This window comes from Zerene cesonia, chromosome 15 (genome assembly GCF_012273895.1).
Source record: "Zerene cesonia ecotype Mississippi chromosome 15, Zerene_cesonia_1.1, whole genome shotgun sequence".
NCBI lineage: Eukaryota > Metazoa > Arthropoda > Insecta > Lepidoptera > Pieridae > Zerene > Zerene cesonia.
This window is the reverse complement of record NC_052116.1, coordinates 349,791-370,510: the sequence shown is the minus strand read 5'-3', so window position 1 is coordinate 370,510 and position 20,720 is coordinate 349,791. Positions and strand designations below refer to the sequence as shown.

At 35.1% G+C, this 20,720-nt stretch overlaps 4 protein-coding genes across 4 annotated transcripts; 2 read left to right on the top strand and 2 right to left on the bottom strand.

Moving 5' to 3' along the window:
• The first annotated feature begins 1,454 nt into the window (after positions 1 to 1,454).
• Positions 1,455 to 5,033, top strand: LOC119832647 (putative odorant receptor 92a). Its single transcript, XM_038356342.1, has 7 exons — positions 1,455 to 1,514; positions 2,324 to 2,684; positions 2,815 to 2,968; positions 3,384 to 3,489; positions 3,855 to 3,950; positions 4,217 to 4,375; positions 4,989 to 5,033. The coding sequence occupies exons 1-7, from the start codon at positions 1,455 to 1,457 to the stop codon at positions 5,031 to 5,033; spliced, it is 981 nt and encodes a 326-aa protein (XP_038212270.1).
• Positions 5,034 to 7,936: 2,903 nt separating this feature from the next.
• Positions 7,937 to 10,156, bottom strand: LOC119832411 (glucose dehydrogenase [FAD, quinone]-like). Its single transcript, XM_038356084.1, has 3 exons — positions 10,018 to 10,156; positions 9,630 to 9,763; positions 7,937 to 9,553 (listed from the first exon to the last, which is right to left on the bottom strand). Exons 1-3 carry the CDS (start codon positions 10,154 to 10,156, stop codon positions 7,958 to 7,960), a joined length of 1,869 nt encoding a protein of 622 aa, XP_038212012.1. The 3' UTR covers positions 7,937 to 7,957.
• A 3,621-nt stretch (positions 10,157 to 13,777) lies between these two features.
• LOC119832319 (7,8-dihydro-8-oxoguanine triphosphatase-like) lies at positions 13,778 to 14,668 on the top strand. Its single transcript, XM_038355981.1, has 2 exons — positions 13,778 to 13,848; positions 13,967 to 14,668. Exon 2 carries the CDS (start codon positions 14,015 to 14,017, stop codon positions 14,513 to 14,515), a length of 501 nt encoding a protein of 166 aa, XP_038211909.1. The 5' UTR covers positions 13,778 to 13,848; positions 13,967 to 14,014; the 3' UTR covers positions 14,516 to 14,668.
• Positions 14,669 to 15,375: 707 nt separating this feature from the next.
• On the bottom strand, positions 15,376 to 20,695 carry LOC119832660 (nuclear pore complex protein Nup85). Its single transcript, XM_038356363.1, has 9 exons — positions 20,492 to 20,695; positions 19,720 to 20,409; positions 19,343 to 19,465; positions 18,874 to 19,086; positions 18,233 to 18,342; positions 17,673 to 17,890; positions 16,893 to 17,102; positions 16,449 to 16,548; positions 15,376 to 15,997 (listed from the first exon to the last, which is right to left on the bottom strand). The coding sequence occupies exons 1-9, from the start codon at positions 20,564 to 20,566 to the stop codon at positions 15,793 to 15,795; spliced, it is 1,944 nt and encodes a 647-aa protein (XP_038212291.1). The 5' UTR covers positions 20,567 to 20,695; the 3' UTR covers positions 15,376 to 15,792.
• Between the last annotated feature and the right edge of the window lie 25 nt (positions 20,696 to 20,720).

The following is a 20,720-nucleotide window of genomic DNA, read 5'->3' as shown; positions in this document are numbered from 1 at the left end:
AAGAGACGCCATATCCCGTAGGAATATCGGGATAAAAAGTTGCCTATGTTATATTCCAGTTGTCCAGTTATCTACGTACCAAATTCATTGCAACCGGTTCAGTAGTTTTTGCGCGAAAGAGTAACAAACATACACAGACACAAACTCTCACATTTATAATATTAGTAGGAAGGATAGGATATTACAACAATTATCTATTCAATAGAAATAAAGCGTTGAATGAATATTCTTTGCACCAATCAACTATTTTAAACAATTACCTTGCACATGTTACAAATACCCATTTTAAACAATATGTTTCAGGTGGTAATAAGTTTAAGAACATACCTAAAATGTATAAGCTTTACTCTTTCATATTAACTGTACTTATGATGTATCCAAACCCTACAAAGGATAAAGCCAGATTTTATGGAGCGGGTAAATATCTCATCACTAACAGCTTCATTTATTTAATTCATTCAATTAATGTAAATATATAATAATAAATTAAATTTAAATGTGGGAGTCGAGCATGCTTCGGCACGATTTGGGCCAGCTCGCACCGCGGAAGTACCACACCTCCACAGAAAACCGGCGTGAAATAATAGCTTGCTGTTGTGTTTCGTACGGTGAGTGGGGGAGCCGGAGGCCCACATCCTTTTCCTTACCCTTCCCAGTCCTTTCCTTTATACCTCTCATCAATCCTTCCTAAACCCTTCCCAATTAAAGTCGACAATCCATTTGTTGAGGCGAAAGGTCTGCAATTGACCTTGCGCCTCTCCAAATGTTCATGGGCGGTGGTAGCGCTTACCATCAGGCGTCCCACCAGCTCCATTGTCGACTATGACATAAAAAAAAAATGTGTATTTTATGAAAAAGCAACCAATCCATTCCACTTCAATGAACCTTTTCAAAGACAAAAATAACATTTGATAAATATCTACTATTAATCTTATTTGATAAACTAAACACAGTATTACGAAAGAAATAGCTTTATTAATTTACTGGCTGATGCCTGATGATTTTTGTGGTACAAAATCCTTTCTTAGCGGATGCCTACGTCATAACATCTATCCGCATGCAAAATTTTAGCCCGATCCGTCCAGTGGTTTGGGCTGAGCGTTGATAGATCACTATGTAATTCAATCACCTTTAAGTTAAATATATTTAGATTCACATCAAATGGTCCGTTAATGGTACGTTTATAATCGTGCTAATCAATCCAGTCCTTTCCACTTTCATCACGTCATAAATGTTGGTTTACAAATTTATGTAGGTACGTGAAGATGTATAACCCTTTAATATTTTACAAGAATCTAAACAAGACTATAGGTATAATTAATTATAAAGAAAATCAAACACTGCAACTACCAACCTTATACACTCATCTTTTTCAAGTTTCGATAGCGCTGTCCTGTGCCCCCCAATTTGGTTTTATGTTGTTTGACATCAACATCCGTATCCGCACCGGAGATATGGAAAACCTCGTCAGACAAATAGTCATTACCATCGTGTTATCTTTCGTTATAATTAAGGTAAAATGTACTTCAAATCACAACTAAAAATGTACAACAGTAAGTAATAATAATGTAAATATTGTTTACATAATATAAGTAACGTTCGTGGCTCCTAATAGATATAAATTATATAAACATCTGTTTTTCTGATCGTTTTTTTTTGTGGGCAAGGAGGTGATCAACCTATTATTCATATAACCAGGCTGATCTTTTCTGTGCCCCACTGGGAATCGAACCCGACAGCCCTCGGTTCTACGTTCACACGATAATCACTGTACCGAGGAGTCGATCGATTAGCACATAGCAAATTGTAGAAAACTTTGAGGTAGGTAATCAAGAATTTCGTTCAGACTTAGTTTAAGATTAAGCCGGATAGCGGTTTTCAAATTCGATTTAATCTTGTTATAACATATTTAACCTACTTTGTTTCAGAAATCAAAGATACTGGCTAGCTGCATTTTCAACACGAGTTAAAAAAATAGAAACACGAATTAATTTCATTGGTTTTTCCCCTGAAATGCATGAAAATTTCTTGATTTATTTGTTGAATAATAGACAAGCCTGCTGGAATTATCTGTTTTCCTTCTAAATAAGTGTTTCTTCTAATATTTAAATTTAGCAATAACAGATTATAAATACATTAACTGAAAAGGGACATCTAGTGATTCTTAATATCAAATTTTTAAAATGAAAGCTGTATCTTTATTTATATTTATGCGAGAAATAAACCAAATTCAGTACTAAACACATTTTCAATATCATAAACTCACATTATAGATATTATGCCATAACTACTCTTAACTAAAATAGATGTCTTCTATTTCCAGATTTTTCTAACTTTATTCCGAAAGAAAGAATTACGGGCGATTTTCGATACCATCGAGGCTGACTATGAAAGTTTTAACAACCTGCCAGAAGACGAATTATCCATTGTAATTGAAGCCATAGAAAAGACTCAAAAGTTGGAGAAAATCTGGATTCTTATCATCGGTTCTGCGTCAGCGTCTTTTCCACTATTAGCGTGTGTTCTCACAGTCTACTCGTACTTCACGGAAAACCCCAGAAAGTACATGATTCATGAGACCATAATGCCCTTTATCGATGATAAGAAATATTCGTCTCCGTTCTTTGAAATCCAAGCGGTATACAGTCTTTATATAGTTTGGTTGGTCTTCGTTGGATACACAGGTAAAAACTATTTGATTTATGTGAAAGTTAACAAAGGAGTTGGTAGGTCAGACAGATAGACAGAGCCACTTTTGCAAGTATTATATTAGTCAGTACTATTCTGTGTGAGCAGCTTATGAATCTTTTGCAGGATTTGATGGTATATTCTCTGTATGTATACTCCATATATCGTTGAAAATAAAGCTATTTTCGCACAAACTTATGCATTTAATGGATGACACAGATGTGCCAAGTGTTAAACTAAGAATCGCCTCCATTGTGAGAGATCAGTGCGACGTTTATAGGTAATAATCCTATTAATTATATAAATGCGAAAGTTTGTAAGGATGTGTGTGTGTTTGTTGCTCTTTCACGCAAAATCTACTGAACCAATTGCGTTAAAATTTGGTACGTAGATAGCTAGACAAGTGGAATAACATATAACAAACAATTTATAGTATACACTTTTTATCCCGATATTCCTCCGGGATACGGACTTACGCGGGTGAAACCGCGGGGCGCAGCTAGTATATACATACATATGGAAAGCCACTTATAATATATGATACTTTTTCAAATGAAGAGTGACATGATGACATGACAAATGCGACATCTGCCAACATGCACTTAGCCAGCCTGTGCCAACGTCGTTCATCTCAATACTATAAATAATAAGTGTTCTTTTGTTTTTATTAACGATTACCCTGTTCGTAATTGCAGTTTTATCCAACAAATTCAGACGAGCTTCGAAATATGGCTGGCTGGGATATTTCTAATATCCGTTGTACAAATAGGGATGGCTCTAAGCCAGACCACCACAAAAGGCGTACGTATCCGTGCTATTCTGGCCACACATACCTGTTGTTTTTAGTTGCTTACTAGCCGCCTGTCCCAGTTCACTCGTTTTAACCAAGAATAAATTAGTAAATATAATAATAAAAACATTTATTGACATGAAATTAAATACATCTCTTATGTGACCCACTGACTACCGAACTAGTTGGTAATTCGGTTGTCGGTGGCTTCTCCCTTAAAACAATGTTACATTTTGTTTTTTAAATAATTTATCTCAATGATAATACTTCAATCGATCGAGTAGTTTATTAAAATTCGTTATAAACTCAAACGTGTTTATTTTGTTATTATCTCGCATATTAAAACACTTTCGTCTTTTCACCCTTTTCGTTTCAGGACAGTGAAGTGAATATAATATATTATGTCTTCGCTGTGACAACTGCTGTACATATCTACCTGCCCTGCTATCTCACATCTGATGTTACTTTTAACGTAGGTTTATTATTTTATGTGTCATTAAATATGTAAAGAAATCCTTCTACTTTAAGGGGTGCCAGCTAGTAATAAGGCCAACTTTTGTTTATTTTTTTAATGTACCGTTTGCTTTTCAAGTTCTTATTAACAATAAAGAATTACATATCCTTTTAAAAAATATTTTTTCTAAAAAAGTCATATTGCGTCACTTTAGAATGATAAAATTTTAATTTATACTATACCTACACTATAAACCAAGATAACTCTTATAATTTCCTGACCAGATGGCTGAAGTAGCTAACTGTATATACGCTTGCAAGTGGGAGTCGACCCCGGACAGCGGTGTGCGCCGCGCAGTCGCTATCATGCTTGCGCGTGCGCAGGTGCCAACGCACTTCAAAGCGTATGACATGCTCACTTATAACATGAAGATGTTTGTTTCCGTATGTTTATTTTTTATATAAAAACGATATGATGGTAGTCTTATCAAATGAACACAACAAAAGACTGCGAATACTCAAAATGGGGAGGTTGAATAAAGATTGAAAGATTAATTAAAGATTTAGTTAAATAAAGATTCAGTTCCATTGTATTTTCTGTGTGTTACCTCCTTAATTTATCTTAATGAATGATTTTCATGTTTCCTTTTTATATTAAGTTTAAATGAAAACATGCAAAATTTAAATAAGCCCACGACATAAATACCATACCGATGTGAGTCCATTCAAATTTGGTCAAGTTTTGACAATTTCAAGTTAATAAGTTTTTGTTAAAAATAATTATTGTAATTATATTGAACTTGGCTTTCACGCATAAACCATAGAATTGCTTCGTATGACATTTGATACAGAGGTACCTCGGAAAAGGAGACAGGATATTTTCAACGCGAATGGACCCGCGGGCGCTAAGCTAGTGATTATCATACATATAACATCAGATCCTTTCCCGGTTCCAAACAGAATTGTTTTCAGAAATATTATTACCTACACTCAAATACCCAACCTTGTTCAAGGTTCAATGTAATAACATGTTAAATTGAATTTTCTCTTGTTTCAGATAATGCAGACAGCTTATTCCATGTATACGCTTTTGAGATCATAAATAAAGATAGCTTAAGAAAACTTAGAATACACGCTTTGATGATATAATGAACTCAATTGTCTCATTTGGTCTTATACAGAGTAAGAAAGTTATTTAATCCTGGCGATGCTTATCTAGATAATAATAATAGTAAGATAAATTGAGGAAATTATTTTATTATCACCGATCCTTGATAAGTGTGCAAAGTTATAATTAATATGTCTGTTTAAAGTGGGTTGAGGTCGAGTCTTAATAAGTCGGTTACATAGAAACATACAAGCGAAGCGTGTTTAATTAAAAAATATATTAAAAAGTTATTCAGTCAACATCGAAATGTTAATATGCTGTCAAATAAATACGACTGATATATAATATAAAGGCTTTTATTGTGCATAATAAATCGATGAAACTGGTTCTAAACTCGACTGCACTATCAAAATTTTATGCAACTTTATATTACTTTAAATCATCTATAAATTAAATGTGGCCAGTATCGTATTGATTTAGTAGATACCAGATTCATATTGTGCAACGCTTTACTTATATCCCGAAATTTTTAATCCCGAAACTTAAAAAATATCAAACAACATTGAAGGATTTTCCAAGGACAGATTCTTTAACAAATAAACTTTGTATGTTAAACTGCTGTTATATAACTTAATACTAAAAATGTTATTCCACAAAGGCCTGATTTGAAGGATACAATATTGTAACCATTGAAATAATGTCTTATATTGGTTGGTATGTTTGTTAATCATCGCAGTAGATTGTGGGGGTGTCCCTAGGCACATGAAAGAATAGAAGATACTCGTGTACTGAGGCGGGATCACGAAGGGCCGAGAAGAAAAGCATTGCCACGGTTCGGTAAATAACTCGGGTTCAATTCCGGCTCGTAATTAATATTTTCTAAATACTAATTTATCAGGTTTACATATTCAGTGTTTCGAAAAGAACTGTGAGTCGATGGTCTTAACCTTCTGGAACGTCGTTTGCGTTATCACTGTATATTTTTTAAATAATCATTACAATCATATACTTTTGATATTGTTTAATTAACATTGTTATTTACCAAAAGCTTATTAAATAATAAGATGTAGACCCAAAACGGTTATTGCTCAACAATAATAAAGTTTGAGTAAGTTTTACATCTTAATTTCGTATCCTCAAGAATTTGCTTCAGTTTCCATGTTAAATTAACAAAGTTATAAAGTAATTTTGGCGATCCCTCCGATATGAGGCTTCTGATACTTTAGGTAACGATGTTCTTGTTTGTTTTCGTATAAAAATCAGCTTATACTCCAGATCTCAAAACGATAACAACTCTCTATGAATCACAAAGATGATCACGTCAGTCAGTTGACAGCGCAGAAAAACGAAAAACACAAATCCAAACCTTCCGATTATAGCTATTTTTTATTAAAAACATTATATTTATTTATGAAAGTCATACATTTTGTTTATAAAAGTCTGTTAACACATTAAAATTTCAGTACCCACTGCATATACCTTAAATCATTAGGCACTATTCATCAGAACTCGTGGTTGAACTAAGATTGTCCTTGTCATTGATTAAACTTATCTGACTACCGATATCAGCATCCCTGTATCGCTTCTTCTTTTCCACTTCCCTCCCTATCCTGTCACACACATTCACAACACTCTCCCTCAGCTCTATAGGTATATCTCTAACAATAACGTCTCTTAAAAGGGCATTCCTTATTTCTTTATCTACATAAGATCGCTTCTTCTTGCATTTCTTTTTCATCTTCACGCAGCTTCTAATACTTCGCCAAATCTCCGATAATTCCCCTTTCGACCATAGTTTGTATACCTTTACGGTTACATTAATGCAGCAAATAAAGGAGAACAGTACTGCCACAACACTTACTATACAGAGAATGATTGCCAATAATGCTGATTGGAAACACCCACTAAAATCTATTATCTTATCTTCTGAACATGGACATAATTTGCCACGCAACAAATCCCTTAAAAGATTAATATTCTGAGAAATAGTCGAGCAATTAGACCTTGCTTCAATATAATTTACGTCTTCATACGATGTAGATTGAGTTACGGTTCCTAAACCAGTCGTTATTGCATAAATATCTTGAACTGTCATTGGCGTATCTAAGTCTCTGCATGAATTAACATCTGGAACATACACAATGTCAGGCAGTTCTTTATCAAAATCACCGATACATGTAGCTGCTGCTACGCATTTTTTTAAACTTTTATCGTAAAAGGGCTTATAGCCAAAGTATTTGAAATCACAATTAACTGGCGTACAACCATTCAAAGGATCTTGATCAATCGTATCACAAATTCTTCCTTTATAAACGCCTAAATAAGCTTTTAATAATCTCTTAGATCGCTTCGCGATTCTTGTATCAAATCCAATTTCGGTTTGTAAAATGTCCTGATAAGTATTACACCGATAAGCTAAATTTATATCACAGTATCCTGTCAAATCATGTTGATATATCACAGGATAAATATATATAATCGTTTTACGGTCTCTTGGTCTGATTACCTCGTAGGCCTCGCTATATAGGTCCGTAGAGAGACACGCATTATTTCCTGGATCAGCTATACAACACTTACGTTTAACTGTATGGATTTGGCAAGTATGAAAGCGATCTTCGTTTTCAACGTCTATATAGAATTGAATGCCTAAAGAGTTCTTAATAAGTGGTAAAATGCCTTTATCTACCACTGATATTGGTACTATTACAGTGAAGTTAACTAATAAGAAAACTAAGCAAATTATATACAGACATAACATCATCAACTGACAATGTCGAATGTATCACTATTATTTTTATTTTTATAGAGTATTAGCAACCTTTTTGATACATGAAGCATCCTTATATTCGCATTTATTTGCAATTGTTAAAACAATGAATAATTTTTAATCAACTCTTTATTCATAACTTCACAAGATTTCATAGTTCATCCTTACTAAAAGACACTACATAATCCTCTTTAATGAAATCAGAAGCCCTCTCAGCAATCATCATAGTAGCTGCGTTTGTATTAACACTAGGAATTGTTGGCATTACACTTGCATCGACTACTCGCAATCCGCTAACACCTAAAACTCTCAATTTACTATCAACTACAGTGCTTTTATCTTCCTTGGCTCCCATTTTAGCTGTCCCTACTGGATGATACACGTTATACGTCACAGTTCTTGCCATGCATTCCCAGTACTCATCACTTTTAAATTCAAATTCATCGCAATCTTCGTAAAATATTCTTTGCAATTCCGCTTTTACCGCTTTAAGCGAAACAGTTTGTACAATATCTGTTACTCGTTTCAAGCTTTTGACGAACGTAGTCATGTCTCTGGGGTCGCTGAAATATTTTGAATAAATCTTCGGGTGATCTGTAGGTATCTTCGATCGAAGCAATATTTTTCCTTTGGAATGAGGCCTACAGAGTGCCACAAAAAATATGATCATTTCGCTTTCCGCGTTCATTTTTGAAAACTGTTTGCATATTTCATCATTAAACGACATAATGTTTCTGCACATTGGATAAACATAACTTGTATTGGGAACAAAATAATTATGATCAATTTGAACGTCTGGTAACCGTTTGCCATCTGGTACTGATAGGAAAGCATTAATGTTTGGCTGGTCATAATTTGTAGCGTGCGGCCCGGTCTGGTCCAATAAATATTGAGCAGCGGCCTTATACCAGTATGAACCATCTTTTTGTTTAGCTCCACTGTTTAATGTTACTGGTATGGGAATACGGACGTGATCTTGAAGATTTTCTCCCACTGGTAAATCTTGTAGAACTTTGATTTGTAACTCTTCCAAATGGAATTTAGGCCCAATACCAGACAACATCAGTAACACCGGTGTATTTACAGATCCTGCGCTAACTATTACTTCTTTTGTTACATAGTATGTTGCCTTCAGATCATTGTGAAGTGAAACCTTTATCCCTATAGCTTTCATATCTTCGAAAATTATTTGCTCGACAAAGGCATTTTTAAGTATGTATAAATTTGAGCGATCTCTAGCACTATTAAGGAAGCTTGTTGCAGTGCTTACTCGTCTGCCCTTGTAGTTACTGCCACGGATTTTACCATATCCCATTTGAGTTGGTCCATTTAAATCTTCTAGATATTTTAATCCCATTTCTTGATAAGCAGCCGTAAGTTTATCGACGATTTCAGTGTGCGTGAAATTCAACTGATCTATAATGAAATCTCCCTTCGTTCCATGATTTTTACTTAATTCAGGATCGTTGAGTATGAACGGGTCGATCATTTTTTCACTTTTCTTGAAGTATGTTTGTATGGTGTCCCAATCCCAGCCATCGTTTGGTTGAAGGTGCCAGGGTTCATAATCACCAGAGCTTCCTTTCATATGAAGAAGACCGTTGATAGAGCCAGTGCCGCCTAACATTCTACCACGTGGCCAAAAAGACGTCCCGTTTACTGATGCTCTATTTGTACTTTCATCCAATTCTGTGTAATACTGCCAAGCGTGAACACTATTATGAGTTGCTCCAGAAAAATTTGGAATCTGGAAGTACAGAAATAGTTTAAAACGGCAGAATAAAAGAGGATTAAAATTAACTCAACATAAAATGAACACTTACAATAGATTCTATAGGTGGATCACCACCTGCTTCTATGAGTAGGACCTTCCAATGATCGATTTCTGTTAATCTGTTCGCAATTATAGATCCAGCTGTTCCAGAACCGACGATAATGAAGTCGAAAGAATCGCCATCTTAAAACAAAACATTTTAATAATTATATATTCCGTTAAAATGTTTGTTTATTAATGCTTAGCCAAAATGAAATACATTTAAATTAAATAATAAAAATATATAGATGTAATAGTAAAGTGTTACACGGTTACATAAATTATTATTTATCTCTATTTTGTTCTTCGTCTGATGTTTGTATTATTCTAGTTCCAATAAATGATGGAAACAAAAGATTTTTTATGTAATTCACAATGTAAATAAATAATAATAATACCAGCTACTCTGTCCAAGTGATCCTTAGGCCAGGGTTCTTTTATCAAGCACTGAGCAGCAAGGAGGTGAGTCAGCAAGTTTGCGAAGGTGCTTCCAGCGGCACCTTGCAGTGAATCTGGACATGGACTGGCACATGCCATCTTATCTGGAAATTTTATTAAAATATACTATTCAACTTGACTGGTATACTGGTGTACCCGGGTACATCATCATCATCAGCCCATGCATGTTCCCATTGCTGGAACACAAGCCTCCTATATGGTTAAGAGATAAAATTATCTAGATAAAGTAGCAAAGCTTAGTACCATATGCCTAAACATTATTGTAAATAACCTACATTATTGCCCTACGCTATATGCGTGTTGTTTATTTTGCCCTATTTATTATATAGTTAACTACACGCTCATCCCGGCTCCGCCCGGATATTAAGATTCCGAACCCAAGAGAGCATTTAATCGGGATAAAAAGTACCGTATCACCCAAGTCAGCACTTACCCTGTCTGTATACCAAATTTCATTAAAATCCCTTCAGTAGTTTCAGTGCGATTGACGGTCAAACATCCAAACAAACAAAATTTCAAATTTATAATATTAGTGTAATACCTACACTATAAACCAATATAACTTAACTTTATAACGACGCTGATGTGTTTGTTACAAAATGAATAACATTTTTCTGTAATACTGCTAAAAATCAATTATATTCACCTGACAGAAAACAATATCGTCCGAAATTATAAGAAACAAAACAGCATTATCAATAAAATACAACGTGGATTAAATAAACACAAATTATCTTATCACTTTGACACGCTGATCTTGTATTAATATGTTACAATATAAATGAATACGTCTGTTTCTAATAAATTGTTATTGAATACTGGATTCTTAAGTAGCATACGCGTACCATGTTATTTATTCTTTTAATCTTCTATTATATCTTTGTTATCAAAACGATGTGTATTCTGAGTAAATTAAATAAAAATACTCGGACAAGTTTAGAAATTTATCCAGTTATGATAAAACTTATGATATGCTTTCATAAATTTGCTATCTATATCGATAGATTTAATTAGAGTTTCTGTTTATAATTTTAAAATTGAACACATGGATCTATTCATTGGACATGTTCCAATAATACATTTTTTTTTCTTCTATTTGTCTGACTGTTCCTGTTCCACCCAATCTCTGCAATGAATTTTCCTTATCGCAAGAAACTGAAAGTTCAGTCAAGTTAAAAAGAAATTCATATAAAACATAGGTACGTATCAAATTGAGCACCCCATAAATCATTTTGCTCCATCGAGCACACACTGCATTCATATCAATCAAATAGGCGTCTTGATTAATATCAGCTATATGTTATAAGATTGCGCCTGCCTTTGAGACGGTAACGATTTAGTTTGTCTTCGACGTAGTAAGTTAGTCCTACTCATATTATAAATTTTACCCAGGTAACACACGAATGGGTAAAAGATAGGAAAGAAAATGTTTAAGCGTTCTAGCGTGCATTTGTACAAAAGTGCAAATGTTTGAGATCAGTATAAATAAACAATAAACAATAATTTATTTATCAAAAAATTTTGTTACATATATATATAGATTAAGAACCCTTGCTCCCACACTAGGATTCCCTGTGTCGTGGGAACAAGTTTCTTCCAGTAGGTTTAAAAAGTACAACTTTACTAATTATAGATTACAAAATAAATAAATTCATGCTGCTATAATACTTATTACAATTTTGTACGTATTAGTATATTTTAAGATTATAAAATATATTTTAAGATGTACTCATATATTGGTTTGCACACATCTACGAAAGTGAATTTTAAATGTATGAATTAAGTGCCAATTGCCAGTTTTAAGCTTAGGGCGAGCTTTTATTTTATATGAGTCATCTATATGGTAATAGCATCACCCATATTAAGTCTTTCTCTTTACTAATAGCTATTTAATAAAAATACCGTCCTAAAATCTAAGTATTTTTGTAATAATATCCCAATCTGTATATACGTTTAAGATGTTCATATGTAACTATAGATAGAATACATTTTTCAAAAATTTCGATACATTGCTATAATATGTGTAAGGACTTAGTCCATGAGAAGATGTTTCAGTGCTTTATAGATAGAGTTTTTCACGAGGACTGTTTATATTTATAATACCCACTTATATAAAGGTACCTAGTTAACTATAAATGGTGCTCAGAGTGAAGAGATTGTGTTGATTATGAAATGAGTAATTAATTAAATAGGTGCGGAACCGTGGATAAACGAACTTTTCTCTAGTAGAATCATTAATAAAGCATTGCGTAATTAGTTATGCGTCATCGTATATGTGAAGTTAATATAGAACCCGCCTAGAAATAACGCATCGTGTACAAAATGTCCCAGTTGTTGGTAAAAAATGATTGCCATATACATTTATCAACGATCTGCCAGAAACGAGCTTGTTTATGTGCCGAAGTTTCAACGGAACCGAGTGTTGTACGTGTAACAGATGTTTACAATTGTTCAAAAGTTTAAAAAAATCTTGTAGATATTAAGATCTTGACACCAATAATATTGCTCTTAAAGGAAATGGATCTCGATTTGTCTAATGTGGGCACACTTTGGCACTAATTGACCCAGCTCGCATCGAGGTAGTACCACACCCCCACAGAAAAGCGGCGTGAAATAATGGTATACCACTATGCTTCGTACGGTGAGTGGGGGAGCCGGAGGCATGTTTCCTTTTCCTCACTCGTTCATTCCTTTTTCCCCGTCGTCTATCCTTTCCTTTTGTCTTACCCTTTAAAAGCGTACAGCGCATCCGCAGAGACATACCTCTTCTACATACTCTAATGTTCATGGGCGTTGCTGATCGCTTATCATCAGGCGAACCCCTAGCTCAGTTGCCCGCTAGAGAACAGCATATTGAGATCATCAAAATAGGAATATTTGAATAGTAAAAATAAAAAATTGAAATAAAATCAAATCAAGACTGCTTATTATTTATATTACTCATGTCAAATACATCAACATTGTCGATAATATATATCTACTACCAATAAAATATTGAACGCTTTAATAGATATGTAAATAAAAAACAGCGGTGGGTCAGTGGTGAGGACCATGGACATAAAATCGATTAATCGAGGGTCCGATCAAGCGAGCGTGCAGGATATACATAAAATAATTTTTAATCTATTTGCGCATGTGGATAACATCACCACTGCTTAAAAGCGGTGAAGGAAAACATCGTAAGGAAACTGGCATATCAATGAATCGAAAGTTCGACAATATGACCATAGCCGCACTTGGCCAGCGTGGTGGATTATGGCCGGTATCCCAACCGCGGGAACATAATATAATAATATGGTCTGATGATGATACTGTAGATATTTCCTTATATCTATCCGTCGTCTATCTTATCCATTTTCCTCACCCTTCCCAGTTTATCGATTTATTCCTGTCGTCAATTCCGTTCTTTTTTATCTCGCAAAAATCTCGCATTTGTAGGGGCGTATTGTTGTTACGTTCATGGGCAGTGGTGATCGCTTACAGTCAGGCGAACCACTAGCTCTGTTGCTCGCTATTATAAAAAAAAACATGTGAATATTTTCAATTATTAATCGAAACTGTTCATAGTAATCATAATATTTCATTATAAGTTCTAACTCGCTGGTGCTAATATCAACTCATCATATTCTACCTACATTTTTAATCTGTTTTCGAGGTCAGTATGTCACACAATTCAAATGACAAATGACAATTGACATTATTACAAAACTTGAAAAAATGAAGGAAACCGCAAAATTAACAATTTGAATGTACATTATATAAAGTATTATTTTTATTTTTTATTTAATTTCGAGCAACTCAGACTCATTTTGTTAGTAACAATTAATTCTTAAAACTATGTTAGTATATTATGTCTTATATAAAATAAAATAATTGTGACTTTTTTATTGAATATCAAAAAAAAATACATCCTGGTGATTGTTTAACACAAAAAAAATGTTGGTGAAGAAAGTTTTCACCTTGGTATTCCTGAGAAAAGACAAGGAGATTTTATTAGGCTTGAAGAAACGAGGTTTTGGTGTAAACAAATGGAATGGTTTCGGCGGGAAACTAGAACCGAACGAATCCATCCTTGAAGCTGCATCCCGTGAACTAAAAGAAGAATGCTGCGTCGATGTAAAAACTGTTGATTTGAAGAATATAGCTCATTTGGAATTTACCTTCGAAGGGGAACCTACATTAATGGACGTACGAGTTTTTTCGACAAATGTTTTTCAAGGAACCCCTCAAGAAACTGACGAAATGCGCCCGAAATGGTTTCACTGTGACCAAGTTCCATTTGACGAAATGTGGCCCGATGACCGTATATGGTTTCCGTATATGTTAAAAGGGATATTATTTTATGGTAAATTCCATTACAAGGGGTTTGATACTATATTAAACCATCATATCGAAGAATTGGAATCCATGGAATCGTTTTATGATAGACATAAGTAAAACAACTTTTTTGATACTACTATTTTTTGTGATAATAGAGTTAGATTTCATCGTTTAAGTTATTGCATACTATGTATGTTAATTGTGATTATTTTATAATTTTTGTTTTGTTCGAAGGTACTTGACCATACTAATATAAAGATTTGCATAGTATGGTGTAATTATTTCTATAATCTTAATGTAATGTTTACACTAGACACTTTTAACCTACACATACTCTCAATTTGCCCTTAACACAATACTTATTGTTTGATACAAGAGATACTTCTCAAAGTTCACTTCATTATTGTTTAGTTGCATTAACTGTAAATCTACATTTGTTTGTGGGAGTAGAGCATGCTTCGGCTTATGTTGTACCAGCTGGCAACAGGAAGTACTGCTCCCCAGCAGAAATATATTGGTGTGAAATAGTAACATGTGTGTAGGTCAGTGGGGATGCTAAAGGCCCTTATGATATTCTTTACCCTTCCCAGTCCTTTCTATTGTCTCAATTCCTCTCCAATTTAATGCTGGCAATCCATTTGTAGAGGCGTAAGCTCATCAATTGTTACACATCTTCAAATGTTCATGGGTGGTGGTAGTGCTTACCAAGCAGGCATCCCACCATATTCATTGTCATCGTTGATATAAAGAAAACATGTGAAAGATAACACAAGGCATACCAAAGACTGTATACTCTATACGCAGATCACAAAGTCAAGTAGTATGTATACACATTAACCATGTGATCTGTAAGGATAATCACATATAAATATTTATAAATAAAAACTATATTTGTGTGCCATTCAAATCGAGAATTCTTATTACCACATTTGTTACGATAGTTTGCAGCAACATGTTCTAAGTTAATAAAAGCCAATCATATTCAACCTCTTTATTAGCTTATTATTACTTTGACACACAAGCTTTTTTTATGTTTCTCATGAAAAAATTAATTTATCAATTTCCTCATCCAGATTTCTTAATCAAGTATCAAATCATTCATAAGTTGTCCTATAATTGTTAATAAAAATTTGGTGGCTTGGTTTATACTGTATAAAATACTAAATAGAAGAGATACTTAACATTTTCAGTAAGTATTTAAAATTCAGTTATTAGATACTACATAAAAAATTAGAAATGTAAAAATACACTGTAGTATCAACAGTTCATGTTAACTTATTTACTTAGTACATAATGAAACACATTGACGCATCACTAACATCATATCAACACATCCCTTTAACTTTTTCCAGTTACAACGCACACCATGATTCCAGTGCTGATTCACATTCACGCTACTCTTCTTCCTTATCGTTCATAAGCGCTGTCCTCGCCAGGTTCCTGACCAGCGCCAGTCGCAGCAGCTCAGCCTTCTCTCCGTCGAGGTGGACGGCGCGAAGCTCGAGGCACAGCATAATTTCGTAGGTGTCTTCAGCAGACAGTACTGGTGTCTCAGTCTCGAGTAGGGGCAAACTGTCTAGGAGCAGGGTTTCCCAGAAACTGAAAGGATTGCATAATTTGTTAGTAATGTTTATAAATGACTAGCTGTTCGCCCCGGCTTAGTCTGTGGTACAGGTATAGACTTTGTCACTCGGTCAAGTCGTTCCAATTGTTTTTGGCGAAAATGTTACAAACATAAAAAAATACAAAAGTTTCCCCTTCACAATATTAGGTAAGATATTTTTTTTCATGAAACTTCTATTGTTGAATTCAAAATTGTTTATTTGGAAAGAGAAAACATTGTGTACTCAAACTTAAATTAACAATAACACCCATATAAAGAGCTTAACTTAGGAGGCCATTTCCTTTCCTTCACCCTTCCCCGACTATTCCTTCATTCCAGTGGTAATAATACATTCTTCATTTCTTTCCTCTTAAAAGCGGGTAGCGCAAAAATATTTCATCTTAATAACGGGTATTATGGTGCTCAATAAATAATAGTTGAACTTACTAGTCAGGCACAATCTTTGAAGTTATCAATGAGATCAGTAACTTGGCAGCTTTTTTGAACTCCCTGGCATTGTATAGTCTATGGAAGTCACAGTATTTACCTGAAACATAATAAATTTTAATTTAATTTTTGATTTTTACTTTCTCTAATACACTGCAGCATGTCACCGCATTAAAGTAGCTGGCCAGAAGTGCCACATCAGGGATCCAGCAGTGCCATGACACTCGTGCATTGCTGCGATTGCTTTATTGGCCGTGACAATAAAGCACAATATATAGTGACACGCCCAAACGACATTATTCCACGTCACGAAATAGCAGCTCGTAAGCATCGCCGACATCTCGCCTCGTCAGGGCAGTAGCTAGTGAGTACCCCAGTAGCTGGTGCTGGTGCAGCATGTGAGCAGCGCCAGCAGCACTCCGACTGTAGCGGGTCGGCACTCACCCAGCAGCAGCAGCGTGTCGTCCACGAGCAGCGCGGCGCCGGCGGCGGGCAGCAAATCGGCGCGCGCGCCGTCGCAGTAGCGGCGCAGCGCCCACGCGGCGGCGCGCCGGCACAGCGCCGGCGAGCGCGCGCGCCCCCCCCACGCCAGCGCGCCGCCCGCCAGCCCCGCGCCCAGCCGCCGCGTCGACATGCAGCCGCACACCGTCTGCACTGCCACGATACGACATATGATTAATGCATAGTTATAGAAATTTGCCACTATGTAAAAAACATCTTCATCTTATAAATCTAACACAAAACAGAAATAGTAGCAAAAAGAACTCGCCGTCAGCAAAGCAGCAACCCTTTTAAGATTAAAATGTATTACTACACTGACATTTTTACAGAGATCTTATGACTATATGGATGTAATGTACGTAAATAAATATCTCATGTGTGTATTTACGAGTGTAGCATACATAAAAAATGTTAATTTTTATTTGATTTGATGTTGCAAACAAACCTACATTTATGGAAATCAGTCAAACTACTAAACCTATAAGCCAGGTTGACCAATGACAAATAATATCACACAGTATTTTTAATTTTAAAACTACCTTCAGATAACTAAAATACATAAAATACCCTAAAAATCCTTCAATTACAATGTTAAAAAATCAGAAAATCTCTTTCTCCACTAGCTGACTATGCAGTATAAAATTACAAACAGAATATAAAGTAACAGACCAATATCATACACCCAAAATGCAAATTTATTAAAACAAAATTTAATCTCCTTACCGACTTCAAGCAATCCATATTTATTAGCCTCGGCAATTATTCTCATAGCTTTCGCCTCTGAATCCAACGGGATCCTCTCCAACAGCAACTCGGCTCTCTTCAGACCCTCTGGAGGACATGTCACCAAGTACGAAAGCCCCACCGACCATAGAGATTTATGCTCCATCATTAGTGAACCGTATTCTAGAATAAGACTATCTCGAAGGCGAGTTGTGACACTGCAATGAAATATTTAGAAATGAGAATTAAAAAAAATTGTAAAAATATATCTCAGTGCCTTCTTAGTGTTTTCACACAAAAACTAACATCTGGCGAATTATTAAAACAATTTTTTCACCAGCTGTTGTCACTCATCCTTTCCCTGCCCATTCCATCTTTCCAGTCTAAAGGCAGTGTATTCACAGAGGCACTACCTATGCAAATGATCATGGGTGAACCAGCTCAGTTGCTTGATTATGGTATAAAACAAAGAATTATAAAAAGGTAATGAGAAATATCAACCAAAAAATGATATGAGTGCCCTCAAATAAACTAAAAGAATAAACAAACACAGTACTCACTCAACTTGGTGCTTATCCATTATCTGCAGCTTGCCGCAGTGGTAGAGCATATCAGTGAGGTGAGTGGCGAACCAGCCGTTGTCTGATATTTGTTGTATTTCATGTATAACCTGAAAGAGTATTGTGTATGAACAAGTTATACCAATAATATTGGGGTGGACATCTATTTTAACTGGCTTAGTCTAACAGGAAGATGGTTGGTTTTTTCAAAATCTTATGTTATGATTTTATCTTTTACTAGCAGCGCCATGCGGTTTCACCCGCATAAGTCTGTATCCCCTAGGAATATCGGTTAAAAGTTGCCCATGTGTAATTCCAGCTGTCCAGTTATCTACATACCAAATTTCATTGCAATTGGTTCAGTAGTTTTTGCGTGAAAGAGTAACAAACATACATACACATACACATACATCCATCCTCACAAACTTTCGCATTTATAATATTAGTAGGATAGTAGGATTTAATTACTAGGTCCTGACTTCATCCATGGTATGCTTATAGTATCCACAAAAACCTTCCCTTAAGCCTTAACAAAAATATCAGTGAAATTGGTTGATCTGTTCTCGAGTTTTATAATTAACAACACATTTAGCAATTTACTTCTATTCAATATATATAGATCGGAGATAATCGCCCAGTACCTGATGCAGGTCACCTTCAAGCGCAGCCTGTACAATAACATCCAAATGTGTCCTCGTAGTGGTAGCCAGCCCAGCGCACGCCGCGGCAGCACTCGACAGCTCCCGGCGCTTCGCCCAGGGCATGGTGAACAGAATCCAACCACCAAGCACGTCAAACCATGAAGTATATTTGGTGCGTATTATCTCAAATGCCGTGTAGTCTCCGATCATTATCTACAAGATATAAATGTTATGTAGCATAGCCTAAGGGTATCTCAACCCATAAATCATATGATAATATGATATAAACTTCTTTAAGATTACTTGTACATTCTAAATAATAAAAATCTTTGTTTATTTAATAAATAATCTAAAACTTTAGAATAACTTCATCAAGCAGAAGTTTAGTATTATTGTTTCTTTATAATTCATCATACCATTACATACATATGTATTAAATATCTTATAACTTAAGAAGAATATGAAATACCCTCAAAATAAGTTCCAACTGTGGTTGCTGAGCTAAAACTCGGCTGGTCAGCTTCGACCGACACTCTGCCTGCCAGTGCTTCCATGATATTGTGAACTCTCCGCTTGAAATCCCACTGTAAACCTGCAATGTGGACATATACAATAACTAAAAGAATATATGCAAAGCAAAAATTAACTAATTAAGTGATCACATAATTATTTAAGCGAACATACAATTATGCATATAAACACAAAACAATTATATAAGAAAAAAACAAATTAACATGCACAAAAACGTAAACAGTGATGATAATAAAGACATACAAAATTGCAGTAAAAATAGCTACAGTATATAGAACTTAATTTGAAGATGTATGAATATAGAACACCACTTACACTGTATGTTGGCATAGTCCTCAATGAATTATCAAGTAACTTAAACTCATTGCTATCAGAATTTGAGTGAAGCTTAAGCAGTGCCCTTGCCACATCTATTCTTCCTTGAATAACCATACCCGTCACTGTGTCCCAATAATCGGGATTATCTTCCGAACCTCGCTCACACGCCTCTAACATGACAGCTGCACACTGCTCGTGACATGGGTACTGGAACCTGACCCACTCCAATATATATGGCAGAACAACTTCCCCTGGTATGACATCTATATATAGTATCTCACATAAATGCCAAATGCACTCAATTGAATAGAATATAGTTATGTATGATTGGAGACTTTTGCTTTCGACACCGTCTGTTTCCTTTTGTTCGGCTTCTTGTAAACCCTCCATGCATACTCGGAGGATAGAACGGTACTGACGAGACAATTTCAAAAATTCAACTGGATTGTCCGACGTCTTTGCCGCTTCAACTGCTCTCTGCAAGGACAGGAATGTCCCATTTGCTTCGTTGACTAATTTGCGGAGAATAGGCATAAACAGCAGGATTTCTTGTTGTATGTCTAAAATTTTGTCATCGCATGCATCTGTTGTTGTGCCGGCCTTTTGCCCGCGCGGGTATATCGTAAACTTGTTCCCCCGTCGCCAGGCACATGCAACATTTTTCTCGAAGCATTTGTCTGGCAGTATCTAGAAAATAAATGGAATTTGAAATTTGTAACAAAAAATGGTTAATGAAGCGCATAACCTTATAAATGTATCTGTTACTTACAAATGTTTTTACGCGGGTGGATTTCTGGTTCTCTAATGAATCAGGAGAAGTGTCGGAAAACCTAGACATTTCCATTTCGTATATTCTTATCTTCTTAAGGAATTACTAGCAAGCGTAAAAAAATATTTAAAGTTTTTGAAAGATGGAATTATTCTGTAATTTGTAAGTTGAAGTTGAATTCAAGTTGAATCGGTAGAAAATAAATATCTGTCAAATGTCAAAACTACAA

Bases quoted from the DNA above. Each gene is read 5' to 3' on its own strand.
- LOC119832647 (XM_038356342.1), top strand. From the start codon at position 1,455: ATGGAAAACCTCGTCAGACAAATAGTCATTACCATCGTGTTATCTTTC. The intron at 3,490-3,854 runs GTACGTATCCGT...TTTTCGTTTCAG, and splicing joins GCCAGACCACCACAAAAGGC to GACAGTGAAGTGAATATAAT. The intron at 4,376-4,988 runs GTATGTTTATTT...CTCTTGTTTCAG, and splicing joins ACATGAAGATGTTTGTTTCC to ATAATGCAGACAGCTTATTC.
- LOC119832411 (XM_038356084.1), bottom strand. From the start codon at position 10,156: ATGGCATGTGCCAGTCCATGTCCAGATTCACTGCAAGGTGCCGCTGGA. The intron at 9,764-10,017 runs GTATTATTATTA...TTTTGTTTTAAG, and splicing joins TCACTTGGACAGAGTAGCTG to ATGGCGATTCTTTCGACTTC. The intron at 9,554-9,629 runs GTAAGTGTTCAT...CTGTACTTCCAG, and splicing joins ATCCACCTATAGAATCTATT to ATTCCAAATTTTTCTGGAGC.
- LOC119832319 (XM_038355981.1), top strand. From the start codon at position 14,015: ATGTTGGTGAAGAAAGTTTTCACCTTGGTATTCCTGAGAAAAGACAAG.
- LOC119832660 (XM_038356363.1), bottom strand. From the start codon at position 20,566: ATGGAAATGTCTAGGTTTTCCGACACTTCTCCTGATTCATTAGAGAAC. The intron at 19,466-19,719 runs GTAAGTGGTGTT...TCCACATTGCAG, and splicing joins GGACTATGCCAACATACAGT to GTTTACAGTGGGATTTCAAG. The intron at 18,343-18,873 runs GTACTGGGCGAT...ATACTCTTTCAG, and splicing joins TTGAAGGTGACCTGCATCAG to GTTATACATGAAATACAACA.